The sequence below is a fragment of the Arachis hypogaea genome, chromosome 15 (assembly GCF_003086295.3).
Source record: "Arachis hypogaea cultivar Tifrunner chromosome 15, arahy.Tifrunner.gnm2.J5K5, whole genome shotgun sequence".
NCBI classification, from domain to species: domain Eukaryota; kingdom Viridiplantae; phylum Streptophyta; class Magnoliopsida; order Fabales; family Fabaceae; genus Arachis; species Arachis hypogaea.
In genome coordinates, this window is record NC_092050.1 from 118227171 (window position 1) to 118249871 (window position 22701).

General features: G+C 36.2%; 3 protein-coding genes across 3 annotated transcripts; all 3 read right to left on the minus strand.

Annotated features, from left to right (window-relative positions):
- Positions 1-3865: 3865 nt before the first annotated feature.
- On the minus strand, positions 3866-4423 carry LOC112748751 (uncharacterized). The gene has a single exon (XM_025796995.1). The coding sequence runs from the start codon at positions 4421-4423 to the stop codon at positions 3866-3868; it is 558 nt and encodes a 185-aa protein (XP_025652780.1).
- Positions 4424-4726: 303 nt separating this feature from the next.
- LOC112748752 (uncharacterized) lies at positions 4727-5164 on the minus strand. Its single transcript, XM_025796996.1, has one exon. The coding sequence runs from the start codon at positions 5162-5164 to the stop codon at positions 4727-4729; it is 438 nt and encodes a 145-aa protein (XP_025652781.1).
- Positions 5165-15252: 10088 nt separating this feature from the next.
- LOC112750524 (probable folate-biopterin transporter 8, chloroplastic) lies at positions 15253-18651 on the minus strand. Its single transcript, XM_025799285.3, has 2 exons — positions 17613-18651; positions 15253-16612 (listed from the first exon to the last, which is right to left on the minus strand). The coding sequence occupies exons 1-2, from the start codon at positions 18124-18126 to the stop codon at positions 15465-15467; spliced, it is 1662 nt and encodes a 553-aa protein (XP_025655070.1). The 5' UTR covers positions 18127-18651; the 3' UTR covers positions 15253-15464.
- Positions 18652-22701: the final 4050 nt, after the last annotated feature.

Sequence of the window (22701 nt, forward strand, 5' to 3'; positions counted from 1 at the left end):
CTATGTTTTATCTATTGTATTTTGCTATTTATGCTGGAATATTTTGAGCTTTGTTTCTGACTTTGTTTGTCGGCGTTTGCATGTTTTGTGAATACTTATTTAGCTCTTATGCTACTGCTTTTGTGAACATTGAATATTTCATCGATGTATCTGGCCTTAAGAGGTCGGTTTTGTTAATTTGATATGCTTTGAAGCTTTGTATGAGTTTGTAAAATTTTGTTGAACTGCTTAGTATATGAGATGGTCGGCCTCATTAAAACCTGTCCGAGTAAACCCTCCTTAGGGAAAAACCTCGTGATCAGGAAAAAGAGTACCTGACCAACTCACAATTACAAAGAAGATTTAACTGTAGTACATTTTCAAGGACGAAATGTTCCAAGTGTTGGGGAGGGGTGTCCCTTCTATTGTTTCCAGGCAGTACGCCCCCTTTCTGATGACTTTAGAAATTCGAAAGGGGCCTTCCCAATTCGCAGCTAACTTTCCCTAACCTGGTGGTTTCCGTATCTCTTCCATTCGTTGCATGACTAGGTCTCCTTCTTGTAGCGTTCTTGGCCTTACTCTTTTATTATATTGTTTCATTATCATTGTTTGCATGGCTTGCTACCGTAGTTTAGCCAAGTTGCGTTCTTCATCGATTAGGTCGATCTCGGTTGCTCTCTCTGTCGAGTTGTCTTGTTCGTTGAAGTATTCGGTTCTACTGGATCTTTGGCTGATTTCGACTGGTATCATGCATTCTGCTCCGTACACTAGTCGGAATGGGCTTGCATTCGTGGTTGTGTGTGGTGTTGTGTTATAGCTCCATACTACTTCAGGTATGAGCTCGGCCCACCGACCCTTAGCATCTGTTAATTTTTTTTTAATGCCTGCAAGATAACTTTGTTAGCAGCTTCTGTGAGCCCGTTGGTTTGAGGGTGCTCGACAGAGGAAAAATTATGTTTAATGTGTAAATCTGTCAGATATGATGCAATTTTTCTATCCGTGAACTGCCTGCCATTATCAGACACGATTTCCCTAGGTAAACCGAATCTGCATATTATCGACTTCCATATGAATTTTGTACATTTTCGGCTGTGATTTTTGCGAGGGGCTGTGCCTCAATCCACTTTGTGAAGTAATCGATGGCTACAAGTAAAAACTTTACCTGTCCCATCGAGATAGGGAATGGGCCGAGTATATCCATCCCCCACTTATGGAATGGCCAGCTGATGTTTGATGCATGCAGGAGCTCGGCCGGGTTGTGAATGAGTGGTACGCACCGTTGGCATGCATCGCATCGTTGTACTTTATTGTTGCAATCCTTTCTCATTGTTGGCCAGTAAAAGCCAGCTCATAGGGTTCTTGTGACTAGGCTTCTATTTCCGGTATGATTCCCGCATATTTCGTCGTGTAATTTGTCCAAGGCAGTTTCTGCTTCTGCTGGCACGAGACATTTCAGAAGGGGTTTGGAAATTCCTCGTTTGTATAGTTCGGCTCCTAGCAGAGTGTACTGAGCTGCTTTGTATCTGAACGACCTCGGTGCTTCACCTTCTGGTATATCTCCATTTTTTATGTAGTTGACGAATACATTTCTCCAGTCTTCTTCCTCCTGTGATAAGCTAAAGACAGATTTTGTATCTAAACTAGCTTCTGTTAGTGTAATATGGTGGAGCTTTTCCGTTTGTTCGGTCAATCTATGCGTGGCTAATTTTGATAGAATATCGGCTCTGTAATTTTGATCTCTAAATATGTGTAGTATTTCGAATTTTTTAAAAGACTTTATTAGGGTTTTGACCGAGTTTAAATATCTTTCTAAAAGTGTGTCTCGTACCTGAAATTGGTCACTTACCTGTTGTACCACGAGTAGTGAGTCACAGTGTACTGTTAGAAAAGAGATTCCTACTTCCTTAGCCAATCGTAATCCTGCCAATAAAGCTTCATATTTGGCTTGATTGTTTGTTGCTTGGAAGAGGAATTTGATCGATTGCTCGGTCTGGACCCCTTCATCATCCTTTAGGAGGATCCCTGCTCTACACCCATTTTCATTTGACGCTCCATCTACATATAATTCCCACTTCTTGTCTTGTTCATCTTTGTATGTGAATTCGGCCACAAAATCGGCTAGTGCCTGAGCTTTAGGTGATCCTCTTGACTTGTATGATATGTCAAATTCAGAGAGCTCAATCGCCCATTTTTTCATTCGTCCTGCTAAGTTTGGTTTTGAGAGTATTTGGCGGAGGGGGTGCCCCGTGCGTACTATGATCGGGTGCGTCTAAAAGTAATGTCTCAGGCGCCGAGCTGTAATCACCAGACCAAGTGCTAACTTCTCTATTGTTGGATACCTTAGCTCGGCGTCTTGTAGGACTCTGCTTACGAAGTATACTGGGTGTTGCTCGCTCCTTGTTTCTGTTACGAGCACAGAACTGATAGTGTTAGCTAAAATTGAGAGAAAAAGTAGTAGTGGTTTACCTTGCTCTGGCTTTTGTAATATAGGTGGCGATTCTAGTTTTTGCTTAAACTCAGAAAACGCTTTTTCGCAGTCAGCCGTCCATGTGAACTTCTCTGATCTTTTTATTGTTTTGAAGAAATGATAGGATCTTGTTGCTGCAGCTGGTAAGAATCTTGATAAGGCGGCTAGGCGCCTTGTTAGTTGTTGCACTTCTTTGATTGTTGTTGGCGATTGCATGTTTAATATGGCTTGGCACTTGTCTGGATTAGCTTCTATACCTCGATTTGTTAACAAAAACCCGAGGAACTTTCCTTGTTTTACTCCAAACGCGCATTTTTCGGGATTGAGCCTCATGTTATGTGTTTGTAGCTGTTGGAAAACTTCTTTTAGGTCAGCCTCGTATTGTTCTTCAGAGCTGGATTTGACGACCATGTTATCGACATATATCTCAATGCTTTTTCCGATTTGGTCTTTGAATACTTTGTCCATTAGTCTCTGATAAGTGGCACCTACATTTTTTAGCCCAAAGGGCATTACTTTATAACAGAAGTTACCTTGGTCGGTTATGAACGTTGTCTTATCCTCATCGTCCGGGTGCATTTGGATCTGATTATATCCCGAATAGGCGTCCATAAGGCTTAGCACTTTGTAACCTGAGGTATCATCTACAAGTCTGTCAATGTTCGGCAGAGGATATGAATCCTTTAGGCAGGCCTTGTTCAAATCTGTGAAATCTACACACATTCGCCAGCTTCCTGTGCTCTTTCTGACCATAACCACGTTGGCCAGCCATGAGGAGAATCGGACTTCTCTGATGAAACCTGCATCGAGAAGTTTGTGTTTCTATTGCTGCTGCACTTCTTCTTTCTGCTCCTAAGTTTCATTTTTTCTGACGTATAGGTCGGGCATTCGGGTTAATTGCCAACTTGTGGCAGATAAAGTTTGGGTCGATCCCGGGCATGTCGGCCGGTGTCCAAGCGAATAGGTCAGCATTGTCTTTCAAGATGTTCTTCAAATGTTGCTTTCTCCCTGCAGAAAAAGCTGATCCAACATTAGTATATTAATTATCTGTATGTAATTGTACCTTTTCAAGATCGTCTGTTGGAGAGGGGCGACCGTGGTCATCTCTTGGATCCATGTCTGTTAGTTGTGGGATATGTTCCAAGTTGTACACCGAGTTAATCTTCGGGATGGTTTCTTTTGCAGTCTTCAACAAGCTTGCATTGTAACATTGCCTGGCCTCCCTGTGATCGGCGTGAACCGTTGATATTGTGTTATCCTGCAAGGGAAATTTGACGCACAAGTGGATTGTGGAGACGATGGCTCCGAAGGAGTTTAGGGAGGGGCGTCCTAAGATGATGTTATAAGGGCTGGCGCAGTCGACCACTAGGAATTGAATGTCTAGGGTCTTGGAGTTTGGTGGTTCTCCTAATGTTGTTCTCATCCAGATGTAGCCGGATATAGGGACTCTTTCGCCCGAAAAGCCTGCCAGCTCCCCCCCGACGGTTGTAGTGAAATATCGCTCAGTTGCATCTTTTTGAATGTGGAATAAAAAAGGACATCGGCGCTGCTTCCTGGGTCGAGCAGCACCTTTTTCACAGTCAAGGGTCCCATGCTCACTGAAATTATGACTGGGTCATCTAGGTTTGGTGCTCTTGTTTTGAAATCACCAGCACCGAAGTTGATGGCGGTTGAGGAGGTTGGTGTTGGGGAGTTTTGTTGAGTTCCTTCCATTGTCATCATGGCTCTGTAACTTCGCTTCCTTGCTGTGTTCGTCATTCCTCCCCCTGCAAAACCTCCTGAGATGTAGTTTATGACTCCTTTGGTGGTTGGGGTTTCGACTGGGTCTCGCCACGATCCTTTGTCTCTGCGTTCCGAATTATACTTCGGTTTACTTGTATCTGCGTCCTTCTGACTCCTAGAGCTTATATACTTCTCTAATAGCCCCTGCCTTGCTAGTCTTTCCAGCAAATCTTTAGCAGCTACACACTCGTCCATGGTGTGACTGAATTTCTAGTGGAAAGCGCAATGCTTCCCTTTGTCTACATACTTCTGATCCTGGTACGTTCCGGCCTTGACTGGCGGCTTTATCAGTCTGTTGTGCAGTATGTCCTTTATGATGTCCTCCCTCCTTGTGTTAAACCTAGTATATGAATCAAACTTTGGAGTTAGTTTAAAAGATTTTCTATGATCTTTGGCATTGGACCTGTTTGACTTGTCCTCGTCTTTCCGCGAAGTCGGCCTTTCATTCCTTCGTGTTTCGCGGAGTTCTTCTATTTCAATCTGTCCCGTGGCTTTGTCTCAGAACTCTTCTAGCGTCTTTGGTTTGGCCACAGCTATAGCTTCTTGGAACTTCCCTAGTCGGAGCCCACTTTTGATAGCATGCAGTTGTACTTCTGGGTTTAAGTCCGGGATTTCCATGGCCGCCGTAGTGAAACGCGTCATGTATTCCTTGAGACTTTCATGCGGGCCCTGCTTGATTGTGCTAAGATAGTCTAAGTCTCTGACATATATTTTTGATGCTGCGAAATGATTGATGAACATCTTGGCGAACTCGTCGAAGCTAGTTATGGATCCTGCAGGCAAATTAGAGAACCATAGCAAAGCAGCTCCATCCAGGAAAGTGGGAAAGGAGCGGCACAGAATGGGGTCGCAATCGCTGTTGAGGAACATCATGGATTCGAACTTGGTGACGTGGACTTTCGGATCCCCGATGCCTTTGTATGGCGCCAGGGTCATCGGGAGTATGAAATTCAGAGGCATTTTATAGCTCATTATCTCTTTGGAGAATGGATTAGCTTGTCTCCTCCCGTGCTTGGGGGGAGTTTCTGCTGTTTTAGCGTTGGATTCTGATTGATGCTCTTCGTTTTGCTCGGGACTAGTCTTTTTACTGTGCTCCTTTCAATCTCCGTTGTTTTGTATTACTGCCAGTAGTTCGGCCATTCGTTGGTTTTCTGCTAGTAGCGTGGCATTCGCGGCAAGAAGATCGGCGTTAGCCCAGGGAGATTGATGAGTTTCGGAATGATCCGTCATCGTCCTATTCCTGCGAAGAAAGAGAAATGTGCAGATATGGGTGAGCTAAAAATAAATGTATCCTCAGGGGGGTTGGAATTTAACGCGGCCCACGGTGGGCGCCAAATATTCCGGCAAGGATATTGCACTGGATCTATACATCGGTCTGGTGGTCCGATGAGTGTTCCTGAGCTGACGTTAGCTTGGGCCGACATTATCCTTGTGAACTCGAACCCGAGCGTGGTACCTGTAAAAAGGACTCCGACACTCAAGTCAGTAACAGAATAAAGTATAACTAAGATCGAATATATGAGGTTGGGAATGAGCAATATAGGGTGAACTGAGCAGTTCTATTGGGTGAACTGAGCAGTTCTATTGAGTGAAGGTATTTTCTTTTTCGTGTCCTGCTCAATTTTACCTCTTCGGATTTATAGGCTCAGCGTGTAGTCTGATCGGTCAGCGTATTTCGAAATTTTGGTGAGTGGATTAACCGGATATGCTGGCATGCACGTTGGCTCCGTGATTCGAGCATGTGGGCGGTTTTGAAAGGTGACCGTTGTGTCGAGGTATATCTCGGGCGTGGCCGAGATTCTTGGGTGCAGTACATAACCCTTCACATATTTAAATCAACCCTTCAAACATAAGTCTTTTCTTGAGAAATAAAGCTCAATCATAATTCTCTTTTCAATAATTCAATTCAAAGCATAATTCATCATTTTTTTTAAATAATTCAATTAAAATAATAAAATTCCTAAATTTCTAATTTTATAAATGACATTTCAATTAAAGTTTCAGATTTTATAGAAATTTCGGCAACATCTCTCCTAAAACTTAGATTTTGCCATCTTTTTCGGGTCCCAACCTAACCAATCTTCAACCCTTTCCATCGGGTCCAAAATCAAATCAGTTTCCAATAATGCAGAATTCAGAATTTCAAACTATCAAAATTATTTCAAATCAAACCATCCCATAAATCTCCAATTTAACAAAATCAGTCAATAGTGCAATCAAATAGACAACTATATTCATCCAAGACAAACCAGATAATTCATAAGACTTACATAATCACCAAAAATGTATTTCACACATCATATCAATTTATAACAATTCTAATTTTAAATAAATTAATTTTTAGAAAAATCTCCTACCTCGACAAGTCGAAACCATAACATAAACGCATCAACTGAAGTCTTTTCACTCAACCCGAAATCAACGGCAACTTCAATTCCAGCTTTGCTCACTTTCGCAATAGCATAAACAGCTTTAAAACACAACATGCAACCTTGGTTACTAACTCCTAAAACCATTAATATCGCAAAGACTTTAATACATGTAACAAAACACTAATGCGGGGTCTCCGAAATAGAAATACTTATGGTAATAACAAAACGAAACAGCAGCGGTCTCCGAACCAGTTTGGTGGCAGCCCCGGTAGCCATCCTAAGCGACAGCGGTGAACAGAACTCCGGCGACAGTGACTAAAACCAACATGCAGTGATTGTAACGTTTTCCCAGAAATTCAAAAGAACTAAAATTAACTCGAAACCCTTACCGGTAGTGCGTTCTCCGGCGGCAGAGGCAACTTCATCCCCTCTCATCCATAACCAGCCTCGACAGAGATAGAAGCTTCCAGCGACGGTGATTTGGACGAAGGCGGCGCTGATGACACGAACAGCGACTGGGCGCGGTGGCTAGACTGGTCGCGACCCTCTCTTCCTCGCGCATCTCCCTCTCTTCGCGGTTTTGTTACTCGACAGTGGCTCATGGACGGTTCGGCAGCGATGGCTCAGTGGCGTGGTCTCCCTCCAAGGTCCGACGACGATGCGACAGTGGCGGCGAGGCGTGGTGTAGCAGCAACGTGGCTTCTCTGCTCTCTCAAGTCTGCGTGCTCTCTCTCCTTTTCCTCTTGTCTCTCGACGGCGCGGCGGCAATGATGGCTGCCGGCGCCGTCCTCCCCCTCTTCTCTTCTCCCCCGCCACAGCTCTCCTCTTCTTCTTTCTCCTTTTCTTTTTTCTTTTTCTTTCTTTCAAAGAACCGTGTGTGTGTATTGGTGAGTGAGTGTCGTGTGTGAAGGGTGGGAGAAGTGCAATGTGTTAGGGTTTTGGGATAGTATGGGTTAGTTTAGATATTTTTATTAAAATTAGGGGTAATAGTGTAATTTTATGAAATAAATAAAAAGTAAGATAATAATAAAAATTAAGTTAAATATAAGTTTCCATCTTTAAAAGAAAATACCTTTTAATTATTAATTTTTAAATAAAAATTAAATACCAATTTAATAAAAATTAGAGATAAGTAAATTCACTTTTTTTATTTACAAAATAAGGTTAAAAATTTAAATATTTAAAATTAAAATATATAAAATATTTACTATTTTTTTCTGATTATAAGAACTCTAAATAATAAATAAGAATTTACTTAACTTTTATATAAAAATTTATAAAAATATAATTTTAAATAAATATAATAAATCAAAAATAATTTATTAATAACTTTTTAAAATTCGAAATCTTATAAGGAACATATATAATAAGTGATTTGTGACTTAGAATTGTATGACATGAATATAAAAAGGGCACAAAACTGAATTTTTTAAATTTCAAAATCAAGATTAGAATGAAGTTGGTTGAGTTGCCTACTATTAGAGTTGGCCCTATATTTTTCTTAAACTAATAGTAGCGTTTGGTGGAGAGACAGAGACGAAAAGACTGAGACTGAGAAACAGAGACTAAGAGACAGAGATTGAAATAAATCTCAGTATTCTGTTTGGTGCAAAGTGGGAGACAAAAATTAAAACAAGAATGAAATTCTAATTTAATTTGTACAAAGGGTAAAATTGAAATTAATTAATTGAAATGAGAATATTTTAGTTATAAAATGTTATTAAAGTGTCAGTTTCCATCTCTAAAAATTTTAGTCCCCTGTTCCCCTACTTTTTGGAGGTACTTAAATACTAAAATTTTAGGGACAAAGACAGAAATTTTGGTACCAGTCTCTGAACCAACAAACATAATACTGAGTCTCAGTCTCTCAGTCTCTGTTTCAGTATCTCAAAACAAACGCTACCTAGATATCACGTCCGAGAAAAATTCAGTATCCACCACCAAAGACTTCAAATTACCGAAGCATGCATTAGGGACAGATTGATCCACGCCACATCTCTTGAAAATATAGGTATGTTCAAGTTTTTTACTTTAGGTCTAATTTGCACATTTGCAGAAGAAAAAACAATTATTCCTTGTTTACGAGATTTTCTAAAATGGGTTTTATCCATGAATGTTTTAACCCAATGGAATTCAGCTCAGGGTACTCAATAGCAGAGTATCTCTTTAATGGAGATATAACTTACGAGCTAAGTTCTTTTTCATATTAGGCGGCTGTTGAAGTAATTCATATAAACAACTATATGAATAATCATGAAAACATTGAAAAAAACTATATGAATAATCATGAAATTCAGCAAAGTAATTGGTCTATAGTCCTGAAGTCTATCAGCATGCAAGAGGACCGAAACCTCTTTCTTTTTCTTGATATTCCGTGAACACTAAGATCAGGTCGAAAGAGGTCTTATCACAACTTGATCGCTCAACGCTAACATCACATGCCAGCTGTGGCCGGCCATATTTTTCCCATCGTGCCTCTTCTTTGCTGCGCTGCGGGCTGATGGAACATAAAAAATGTAATAAATTCAACCGAAGTGAGACTAACTGAAAAGCTATATAACTGCTCATGATTTCTTTTATTTTATTCATTTGAATTGGAAAGTCATGAAATTTTTCATATAAAAAACTATATGAATAATCATGAAAACATTGAAAAAAAACTATATGAATAATCACGAAAACATTGAAACCGAAGAGCTTTTGATTTTGAAGGGTCATTCACATAAAAAATAGTGACATTTAAATGATTAGTTTTAAAAGTAGTAGCAATTAAATTAAGAGATTTTTTTGGAAAATAATAGAAAATCAATCCAAAAAAGTCAAAGTTATTTCGTTATTTTGAATTCTTTAATTACCGTTAATTTTATTTTACATTTCGTAACTACGGTTAGAATCATACTTGTAATTAAAATTATATATTAAATAGTATTTTATCTTGTTAATTAAGTATTCTTTAGGTACTTGTAAAGTATTAGATAGAGTATGTTTATTAGGGTTAGGGTGTCTAATGTTCTTGTATATATATGGATAATAGTAATGACAAAGGTAATAAAGCTTTTCAACTGTCTTTTTCTCTCCTTTCAGAGTCTGCCTCTCATATGGTGCTTGATCCACTGTTTTAGCATTCAACTCTGCAAATTTGAATAAAGTTTTGTCATGATGCAGTGTGAATCTTTCACCACATATGAGAATTTGTAGTGAGAGTAGCTCGTGAAAGGTAGATCTGTCTGATTTATTTATCAATGGCAACGAATGAGAAGTTTCAGATTTTCAGAACTTTGCAAAGATGATGGCTCATTTTCAAGCTTTCCAAACAACTTCTAGATCTAACACCAACCTTCTTCAGGATCCTTCAAGTTGTTACTACCTTCATTCAAGTGAGACACCTGGAATCGCTCTCACAACCACTCCATTGACCACATTGAACTACCATACCTACCACACCTGGTCCAGATCTTCGTTGATCTATCTAAATTCGAGGAATAAAATTAGATTCATTGATGGCACGTTACTCAAACTAGTTCCAACAAATGATTCATATGATACTTGGGACCGTTACAACACGTTTGTGCTATCGTGGCTACATGGATCATTGAGTCTAGAAATTTTATAGAATGTACTGTGGTGCGACAATGCACACGAACTATGGAAGGACCTCAAACATCGATTTTATGAGGGTGATCTATTTTGGATTGCTGAACTTAAGGAAGATCTATTCAGCACAAAGCAAGTTGAGTTATCCATCACCTCTTACTATACAAAATTGAAAGGGATTTGAGAGGAAATAGACGAATTCAGACCCATACCAATTTGTACTTGCTTGAGTAATTGTAGCTGTGGATTATACATAATGAGGCAATATAGGTTGTAGTCTTATATGATTCGTTTTCTTAGAGGTGAATACTGTTTTTTCTTTACTTCTTCAACAAGAGAGACAAATGATGCATCTCATTGAACCAGATTCTAGAATGTTAGTGAATGCTGTTCACATTAAATTTATAGGTGAAAGAGAGCGATACCAGATTAGCCAAGGCAATGCCAAATCTGTCAATACTGGAGGTGAAAAGGCCAATTTGGGGCCAACAATGTCAGAAAAAGAGGAAGAGGGCGTGGTAAAGGTGGCAGAGATATTACTAGAGGAGCTCCCAAATTTTGCTTTTATTGTGGAAAACAAGGTCACTTGGGATACATGTTACCAGAAGCATGTCTTTCCACCACATCTGCAACCAAATCACTCTAATGGAGTACCTCTTTCAGCTAATTCAGTGAATTTAGTAGTAGTTGCGAGTAATGCAGAATGCAACCCCACAGTTATCCAAAATGAAGGCAAGATCAGTTTGGATGGAATATTCTCGGATAGACAGAAAGAAGCACTTATTCCACTATTACAGCAACATAAAGAACCTCTTCATGATGAAAATTTGGCAACCATTCATGCTCTTTCAGCCGTTATATTTCATCTCATTTCTCTTTCTGGTTTTGAATTGAATTTTCAAGATTGGATTTTAGATACTGAAGCAACTGCTCACATTCATTATAGTCTTAAACATTTCATTCTATTAAACATATTAATCCAGTTAAAATTATCATGCCAAACCGTTCACAGACTGTTACAACCTTATGTGGAATAGTTTTCTTTTCAGCTGATTTTTATTTGACTGAGATTCTATATGTACCAAGTTTTAAATGTAATCTCATTTCTAGAAGTTACTAATGCCTTATCTTGTTGTTTTATGTTCAATGCTCATAATTGTGAGATTCAAGAGTGGCCTACCTTGAGGATGATTGGAATTGCTGATCAATGAATACTCAAGCAAAGATGGCTGTTAACTTTAGCAAATTAGAAGAAAAGATTTTGAATATTATGACAGAAGAACAGGACATACACACTTCACACACTTCACGGAGTGTTCTTTGGCGTTATAGGTTAGGCCATATTTCTTTTAGTAGATTACAACAATTAGAAAAAATGCATCCATTCATCTCATGTTCAAACAATGATGTACCATGTGATCCATGTCATTTTGCAAAACAAAAGAGGTTATCTATCTCTAATAGTTTGAGTAAATCTAAATTTCCTTCTGATTTAATTCATGCTGACATTTGGGGGCTATTGCCACACCATCTACTTCTGGCCATAGATATTTTTTAACCATTGTTGTGGATAGGAGTAGGTTTACTTGGATTTTCTTTATGAAAAATAAATCTGAAAGTTGCTCTCTTTTAGAGAATTTTGTTGAAAATTTTATACACAAAAGGGAATCATGGTAAAAGCCATTAGAATTGATAATGGCCAGGAATTTTTTATGACTTCTTTCTATCAAAAGAAAAGAATTTTACATCACAGAAGTTGTGTGGAACCACCACAGCAAAATGAAATTGTTGAAAGAAAGCATCAAGATATTCTAAATGTAGCTAGGGCTCTCATATTTGCTTCTAATCTTTCAAATTATTTTTGGCATTATGCAGTGGCTCATGCTATTTACATAATTAATAGAGTACCCCAAGTTACATTTAAACATAGCCCATATCAAATTCTTAATGGCAACATTCCAAAATTAACATCTCTAAAGGTTTTTGGTTGTTTAGCCTTTGCTTCTACTTTATATGCTCATCGAAAGAAATTGGATCAAAGAGCACAAAAGTGTGTCTTTCTTGGATATAAATCAGGGACACAAGGCTATATTTCACTTAATATTAAAACCAAAGAAGTTGTTATTTCTTGAAATGGTGTTTTCTATGAATCCTATTTTCCTTTTAAAGAGATTTTGTTTCCAAATGATCAATTTTTAGGCACTAAAAATTAAGTCTCTCAAAATATGTACTCTCAAAATTCTAATGCATCCCATCTTGAAATGAATTTTCATTCAGATCCTTTTAGCAGTAGTGAAACATCAAATAAATTGGTTAATTTTGAAACTCTTTCTAATTTCAAAAATAATTCATCAAGAGACTTGCATTGTAATGAAGAAATTCTCGTTTCTGAACCTCATGCACCTACATCTAATTCTCATGCACCATCCTCTCCTAATTCTCACTCACTTGAACTTGCATCTCATGATTTTTCTTCTGGCCAGTCTTCCATTTTTGAAGCAAATAATTTGAATCCTACTGCATCATTAAATAATCCAAACAGCACATCTGATGATAATGAACTTAGAAGATCATGTAGGCAAAGAAAACAACCATCCTATTTTTAAGAGTATCATTGCATGTAAGTCAATATTTTGGCTCAGCAATCTCCAACTTCCTTTGAAGTGATGTATCCAATATCTGACTATGTATCTTACAACACATTGTCAATAAGGCATAAAATTTTTTCAGATGCTATATCCTCCACCACAAAACTAAGAAGTTATGAAGAGGTCATCCTCTATGATTCCTGGCATAAGGCAATAAGTACTGAATTGAATGCTCTTGAGGAGAATAAAACATGAAAACTGACTTCTCTTCCTTTTTGTAAGAAGGCAATCAGTTGCAAATGGATTTTCAAGATCAAGTTCAAACCCAATGGTGAGGTAGAACGTCACAAGGCAAGGTTCATTACAAGAGGCTTCACTCAAACTGCAGGTTTTGACTATTTTGATACCTTTAGTCCAGTCATCAAACTCACTACTTTAAGAATGCTTTTGGCTATTGCTGCTACTAAAGGATGGTATGTCCACTAGTTAGACGTCAATTTTGCTTTTCTCCATGGAGATGTGTATATGAAACCTCCATTAGGATTGGCAGCTGGTTCAGTTTGTAAGTTGGAAAAATCATTATATGGCTTGAAACAGGCTAGTAGCTAGTGGCATAAGAAGTTATGTTGTGTTCTCGTTGAAGATGGATATACTCAATCAAAATCAGACAGTTGTTTATTCACTAAACTATCTGATTCAGACTTCACATGTATCCTTGTTTATGTAGATGACCTAGTTTTAGCACGAGATGATTGGAGAAAAATTGCAAGGATTAAATAACTCTTGGATAACAAATTTAAAATTAAGGATCTTGGCAAATTAAAATTTTTTCTTGGTTTGGAAATTGGCAGAAGTCAGCCGGGCATTGCCATGTATCAACGCAAATATACACTTGATTTGCTTGATAAGCTTGGGTTGATGAATACAAAACTAGCCTCCACGCCAATAGATTATACAACTCCTCTATCTAAATCTTCAGGAACTCCTCTTGATGATATTGCAACTTATAGATGGCTAATTGGACGTTTAATTTACCTCACCAATACATGGCCAGATATATGCTTCGCAGTGGCAAGCTTAGTCAGTTTTTAGATTGTGCCACAACAAAACATTTCCAAGCCGCTTTGCATGTACTTCGATATCTTAAAGGTGCTCCGGCCAAGGGAGTGTTATTTTTCACCTCCAACAATCTCACACTCGCTGCTTTCTCTGACTCAGATTGAGGAGCTTGTCCAGACACTAGACTTTCAGTATCTGAATTTTGTTTCTTTCTTGAAAAGTCATTGATTTGTTGGCAAAGTAAGAAACAACACATGTAACTCGCTCCTCAACTGAAGCTGAATATAGAACTATGGCTCTTGCCACTTGTGAGGGAGTGTGGCTCTCTTACTTGTTGAAAGACTTTAGAATACCTCTCTCTCATCCTACTGTTATCTACTGTGACAATCAATCCGTTCTCCGTATCGCTGCTAATCCAGGACTAAGCATGTAGAGATTGACTGTCATACTATTCGTGATAGAGTTCAAGAAGGACTGATTAAACTCATTCCAGTTTCGTCAACAAACCAAGTTGTTGATATGCTAACCAAGTAACTGTCACCTAAAAGTTTCCTCTCTTGTAATGACAAACTGGATCACCTAAAAGTTTCTTCTCTCTTGTAATGACATACTGGGTCTCATCAATTTTCATGTACCCCAGCTTGAACGGGATGTAATTGAAGTTATATATTAAATAGTATTTTATCTTGTTAATTAGGTACTTCTTAAGTACTCCTGAGGTACTCTGGTGTATATAGATGGTTAGATAGAGTATGTTTACTAGAGTTAGGGTGTTTAATATTCTTGTATATATATGGATAATAGTAATGATAAAGGTAATAAAAGTTTTTCATCCTCAACTGTCTTTTTTTCTGTCCTTTCAAAGCCTCCCTTTCATATGATGCTTGCTCCACTATTTTATCATTGCAGGTTTGAACAGAATTTTGTCAATACTCTTAAGTTATTAAGGCTTAACCATTAAAAAAAACAAAATCCAAAAACACCCTGCCATTTTCCCATACCAATTGTCCAGTTGTATTAGACCACCATGGGGCTACCACAATGGCGCAATTGCACCACCATTTGCCCAACACTGTTTCTGCAATGCCACACTTAAAAATGGAGGTTAGCCCAAAAACTGCTATGCCGTAACGCTATGGCACCACCATGGCCGCAATTTAAAAAAACACTTGAGACTATCCATGAGTGTGTGATGAAGTGTTCCCCGACCATCGGAATTCATCAATTCAGCATGAAGCAAAAATTTCTAGCCTAAAGTGAACACGACAAAGGGTCAAGTTAGGCCAAGAATTACTTAAGCTACGAGTTAAATTAGTTGTTACAGTGATTTTAATGAAATATCAGGTAGTTAAAAGAAGTTAGTTGCATGTACAATGATCGGAGGGGTTAAAAGAAGTTAGTTGCATGTATGTGATTGTGAGGAGTCCGTCTTGTATTTTGAACATTCTTGGACAAAATAACACAATGATCGGATTGGGGTTTTCTAGCACTGAGCAAGGGGAGGTTCTAGGTTAATGCTACGATAAGAAATCACGAATCATGTTCTGGAGAATGAAGATGGAAACAAATATACCCTGTCATCATTGTATTTATACATTACAAGCTGCAGGTGACTAGCTATGTTTACTTCCATGTCTCTCGTTCTCTTTCCCTCCGGTATGCGTAAATAGAACTGAGAACAACCTTTCCAACTCTTCTGTTTCTCCGAGCTTTTCGGCTCATACCTCTCCTTTGCTTCTTGACAACAGGCTGTGACATAGGTATACAGTGAATCCATCTTAAAGGTACTAAAGCTGCGACAAACTGTAAAAGAATTCCAGTGGTCAAGCCTGAGAAATCACCCGACGTAATGCCAAGAAGAGATGCCAACCCAATACCCAAGAACCCACTAACTATTGATGATAGACACAAAGCTGATGCAAGGAAAGAGGTGAGAGATCCTTCACAACCCTTGGGACATAAAGTTGCAAATAACACTGAAAATGGAAGGAGCTTAAACTGTGCCAAAATTTCGGCCAAACCGGAGAAACAAAAAGTGAACGCCTCATTGGAAATTCCCAATTTTACATTTATCTGCTTCACTAAAATGAGATCAAGAAGTAGAGATGAAGCATATAGAATCTGCACCAAGCCTATCAGTTTTCTCATTGCTACTTTCTTCCATTTACGGTTATAGAGCACAGTAGCTGAAAGAAGCATCATCTGGCCAGTCACTCTTGATAGCCCAATTATCATAGGATCAAGTTTTAAACACTGTGTTTGATAGCAAAAGATAGAGCCTGAAAGCATAGGTACCATGGCAATTGATCCAACAATCCATATAAGTGGATGCAAGATGCTTACGTCACTAATAGCCATGATGAGATCATATGCTTGTTTTCTTATATCCTCTGCAATGCACTTCATAGTAAGATTTTGATCTGAAAGTTCTATGCCTAGAGACTCCTCTCTTGTGGATAAAGAAATTGCTAGTTGTAATGACAATAGAGAAGAAAATATGATAAACATAATTCTGGGAGGCATCTTCTGTAAGAAGAAACCACCAATCAAGTTGCCTACAATTCCACCTCCAGCTAAGGCCATGAATGCATATGACTGTAGGCCGCATATTTTTTGCTTCATTCCGTATTCTGCCACAAGTGCATCCTTTGCTACTTCTGTAATGGATGCACCTAAATTACTGAGAAGCGCGCATGCAATCAAGTTTAGAAGCACTTCCCGTGCTGCAGGGCCTGATGCCAGAAGACCCCAAGAGACGACCTGCAAAAGTACTGTGTATTGAACAAAATAAGTATATTCTAACATTTATTTTATGAATAAGAAACTCATTTAGATAGAAGACAGTTATAAATAATTGGCAGAATATCATTTAGATGGAAGACAGTTACAAATAATTGGCAGAATAAGGTATCTTCCTCAGCATAAAAAATGGTAAACATAGACTCAACAAAGAAAAGTGCCTAGTAGGATACCAGATCAGTTGTTTTTGCCGAAGAAATTCAATAAATGTGAACGGCACTTCAACCATGTTAAATCACTTCAATTGTTAAATACAAGGATAACTTTTCTTCTTTTCCTTTTTAGCATTTCTAGTGCTTTTGACATTTATCATAAACATGATATTCTAAAACATGAAACAACCTACTACATATACATAAGTATCTCATTAATCTTGGAGATTGCAGTTGTATTGAGTTAACAAACCAAATCTATGAACAAAAAACTGCTATCGCTATCACAAAATTATAGTTTTAATTAAAACCAAAGGCAAGGTAAACAATTATACCAAACAGAAACACTTACCCTCTGCTTGTTAAATGCAGTGGCCTTATCAGTTTGATGCATGAGAGTTTGAAATTCAGGAAAATTTAGTACTCTCATTCGCAATACACAGCTTGCAACACACAGAGGCTAGCTCTTGTTAGATAAGTCATTTCTTGTTTGCTCAATTATAATGTTCACCAAATTAAATACATCAAAAGGGCAGGCCGGCATATAAACATCGAGCATTACACAAGGTTCAGGAAAAGGCTGCAATCAAGGGTTGTAATGTAGGCCGTCTAATCCGATGCAAATACTGGTGGCTGATTCCATGCCTAGCTCGAATGCTAAATAAGTCATTTCTTGTTGAGTCAATTAAAATGGTGCCCAAACTTAACTAAATACAAAAAGAAGGCAGTCCAATGCACATGCACACAAATACATACAAAACAAAGAGAAAAGGGAAAAAAAGGGCAGAAGACATGAATGACATGGTTCATGGTTGTTTACCTCCAAGAGAAACATAGGGAATCCTGTGAGCGCCACCAATGTAGATAGCATCAGAAATGATTCCATAAAGGGGCTTAGCGAGCATTGGGAGATTAGCAGAATACTGGACAAGTTGCAACGTTGAGGGATTCAAGTTGAGGCTGTTAGCCATGTGGAAATTAAGAGCAAGCCATGGAAAGCACCTGAAACCTTGAACCCAATAACCAACACCACACAATAACAACATTCCTCTCCTTCCAACTTCCGAAGAAGGAGCAGAAGGACCACCATTACCATTACCATTACCATTTTCTTTCTCATTCTCCACTGTCTTCCGCTTCTTCTTCTTCTTCACCAATAACATAGGTTTATCAATTGCATTGGGGTTTTGGTTTTGGTTTTGGTTTTGGCTTTGGAAGCAAACGATTCGTCTTGAGTATGGCGTCCGTAAAGAAGTTTTTCGCTGCAGTTTATTCAACTTTGGCATAAACGCCATAAATGGTGGGCTTAGAGAGGAAATTGCAGAGTAAATCATAATTTAGGGATAGCGAAAGGGGAGAAAATAAATGAGAATTGCAAAGTTTTGAATAACGAACAAAGACAATTACATTTCTATCATATTGGCTTAAGTTTAAGATAGTGAGGAAGAGAAGACAATACTTGCGGTAGCAGTAGCAATAGTCAGAAAGAATATGCACCGGAGAGATAGAGAGGGGGGATCAAGCGAGGGATCTTCTAGAAGAGTGTATCGGAGGCCGTTCTAAAATTAAAGAATAAATAAATAATAAAGATGTGGAGGGTTCCAGGTTCTGGCAGAGGCATTTTTGTCTACCTTCTGGTGGCAACGCGCCAAAACTTAGATGGGATTGGGACGGGTAGACCTTTGTTCTTGTGAGATTTTGATTGATGGATTAATGGTATTGTTTATGCGACATGAAATGTGATTATGACCTCAACGTTTGAAAGCTGTCTCGGAGATCCCTAGGATTTTGATTTTGGACCGTTGAACCATCAACCATGCGTTTCGAGGGGAATGCTCAAGATTTGCGCTGTTTGGTTTACCATTAGAAAGAAGAAAAGTATATTTAAGTGCATTGACCGTTTCTTTTTTATGTTTAGTATGTTAAAAAGCTAAAAATTATAATTTTTACGTTTAAAAAATCATCTTAAAATTGAATTTATTTTTTTCTTATCAATTTTATTCTTTATTTTTTTATTTATAGTCTCTTTAGTATTTAAATATTTTAAATATATAATTAAATTTTTTTATTAAATTTTTATTTTTGATTTTGTATAAAAAAAATTATTTTTTATTTTACTCTATTAAAATTTGTAAGTATAATTTTTGTATATTAATTTATTATTATAATTTTATTATAATATAAATTATTAATCTCATTAAAAAGAATAAAGTAAATAAAAAATTAATTATAACTAAGAATAAAGTCATAAATAATTAAAATTTATAATTTAAAATAATATTAAATAAAAAAATACTAAGAATACTAAAAAATTATAAGTAATATAATATAATAAAGTATATTTTGATATATTATTCATATATTATTTTTGCTTTTGATATAAAAATATATTTTGGCAATTTTTATATATTATTTTTATTTTAGTAAGTAAATATTAATTTTATTATAAAATTAATTAATAATATCTATTTAAATATCTAAATTAAAATGATAAAATAATATAAAAAAATTATTTAAATTGATGTCTATTTTAGTAATTTTTTATCTAAAAGTAATTTTGAGTAATGTAATCTAAACAATATTTACTTTATTATAATCCATTTTGATATAAAGATTACCAAATATAAATACTTTAACACAAACTTACTTTTCTTCAAAATTAAGTTTGTAAAATCAATTTTATGCAAACTTTCGTTTACAAACTGAAATTCAAACACACACTTAGTCCCGGCCTAAAACCAGTTCAAGACATATTTTATTGGATTCGAATTTGTTATTTTAGACGTTATTTTCAGGTCGTATTCAGTTTATGTTTTTGTCACTCGACAGGATCTAAAATTGGTTTTTGTAATAATATATTAGAGTAAAATTATATATACTTTTATATTTGAATTAATATTTTTTATATTATATGATATTATTTTTGTTTTAAAATTATTTATTTTAGTATAAATACAATATATCATTTATTAAATTTAATTTTTAAGTTTTATTATTTTAGATTATAAATTTTATATAAGATCGACCTGTTTTATTCTAATTTAAGTCCTGCTCATGAACATTTTTATTTTACGGTTATTGTAAAACATTTTTATTTGTGCATCAAATCATGTAAATCACCATTATAATTATACTCCTCCTCTTCCTTCTCTCCTTTCTTTTTCATTGTCTTTGTTAGAAACAAAAAACTAAACTAGAGAAAGAATTTGTATATTATTGAGTATGTTGTGAAAAGTATAATGTATAAGGGGTATATAAGTCAAAGTCATAAGAGCATAGAATCCTACAATTAACATACAGATATGCTATATAAGTAACAATGATTCTAATTGATCTAATTTGATTCTAATTATTCTCTTAACAGTCTTCTTCTTCTACTAAAAAAGAATAAAAAAATTTGTAACATTTTATTTTATGTATCACGTTTAAAAAATTCTTATGTCATGATTAAAAACTTTCACTGCTATTTTTTTTATAACTCCTCCTCCTACTTCTTCTTCTTATTTTCATACTTTTTCTTGCTTCACACTTTCATAATTCTTATTTTTACACTCTAAGAAGAATAAAAACAAAAAAAAAGAAATAAAAAAAATTATGCAACCTTTTATTTCATTTTTTATTTATCCTTTTTGAAAATAAACATAAAACTTTTTAAAGAAAAACATGTAACTTTATAAATAAAAATACAGAAGTTCTACATGAATAAAGAAGAAAGAAGAAGAATACGAAGCAAAATAATAAAAAAACTGCAGCATAAAATTCAAAACCTTAAGAAATTTTGGTGTCAAAATTAAGAAATTTCAGTGTCACGGTTAAGAAATTACGGTACTATTTTTCACATGAAATAGATTAAGTATGTGATTTCACGTGCATGTCTGTGAACAATTTTATTGGACTTAGACCAACTTGATTGATAAAAATATAATACTTGCATCTATAACGAGATTCATAATATTATATCCAAAAAAATAACTAATTTAATAAAAAAACAAATTTAATTAAACGTCTGCCTAAAATATTTTACAATATTAGTCATAATTAAATTTTTATTAATAACGTTAAAACAATTTTAGTACTTAAAAAAGAGTAAAATTTGGATACACAATAATGATTCATAAATTTTGATAATTCTTTAAACATTAATTTTAAAAATAATTACTTTTGTTGATATGACAATGTATGATTGATAATTTATGTAAAATTATTTTACATTAACAGTATATGAAAATAAAATTCTTAAAAATATTCTATTCATTTTAAAATTTTAATTTAATTTTGATACATTCACAATGCAGAGTTTTATACCATCATCTAACCTGATTCATGCTTTTTGAGAACTTTTAAGTAGTGAGTTTGTTTCTCGTTGGACATAGACTAATAAGAAAAGAGAAGAGAACAAAGCAAATAAATCAAAAGTTAGGGAGCACAGAGAAGACCCTAAGATAAATCATCTATGAACAATTGAAGCAGTGGAGATGATAGTTGCAGCCATGCTCCTGTGTCATAGTTACCACGCACCTCAAATTTTGCCAATGAGCCTGCCACATTGTTTGCACTTTACTAGACCAACACAAATAGTGCTCCCAATTTCTATGGTTTTTGACCTCAAAAATCTTTTGTAGAACAGCCTTCTCTTCATGCTCGTCAGAGAAGCATCAATGACTAATAAGAAGAAACGCATCCAATGACTTGATATCACAGATAACACAGTTAGCACCAACCTCTGAAGCCATTAACAACCCACACCAAATCTCCTAAATCTCTACACGAAGAACACTGACCCCAAGTAGCTTCCTGGGCATACTTGTGGAGGACATAACCAAATCTCGACAACTCTTCCTCCTTGAATACACTTCCATCGCAGTTCAATTTCAAAAAGATTTAATTACTCTGCAAGTTCCTATAGTTTCATCGAATTTTTAATTAAATCCCTATACCTTTTTCTTTTCAATTGAGTCCTTATACCATATAATTTTTTTTCAATTTAGTCTTTATCGGACAAAAACGAATGAAATAACAAAATATTCTGTTATAAAACAAATATTCTCACTATTAGGGTAGAAAACCTAATTGAGGACACATCCATATTTCAAAAATTCTAAAATAACCTTTTGTCATTTTATCCCACACTCACATAGTCCTAGCCCTAAGTTCTTTGTTAAGCTCCCATGGGATCCACCGTACAGTCCTATCTTGCTATGTCTCCTCTACTCTGCGTACCTCGCGTGCTCATTGTCCTTCCGCTCGTTGCCTCACTATGATTCTTAATGAGTGCTCGCGTCTCGCTATGCCATGCCTCCGAACCTCCCTCGCCTCTCTTCTAGGGTTTTGCTACTAGAACTGCTGCTCATCATCCATGTTCTGCCTCTGCAACAACACATGATAATTTTTTTCAATTTTTTTCGAAGGCTGATTCCTTGATGTTATTGATGTAAATTTTATTGTTGATTGGTTTATGAACTGATTAGAAATAAATATCGAAGTGGTTGAAGTTCAGGTGGGGTTGGAGTTTAAGTCACTCGCTTAGTTTATGGATGCTATAAAAGAGCATGCTTTGTTGAATGGAAAGGATAATAGGTATGTCAAGAGTGATAAGGTGAGATGTAGAGTGGTTGTCTCTACTAATTCTGATTACGACTAACTTTCTGCAGATATGTGTCACCTAAATATGCAAGCACTGGTATGCTTAATGAGTGTAGTGATATGTATAGCTTTGGAGTTCTTCTCATGGAGATAATTACAGGAAGATCCCCCATTGATTATTTTAGTCCTCCTAGAGAGGTGATTATTGGTTTTTAAAATGATTTATATTTGTTCATTTGATGAACACCATAGTTACTTAACTCTACTCTTGTTCTTTATTTTGTTTTAGATGAATTTGGTTGATTGGTTTAAGGGAATGGTAGCAA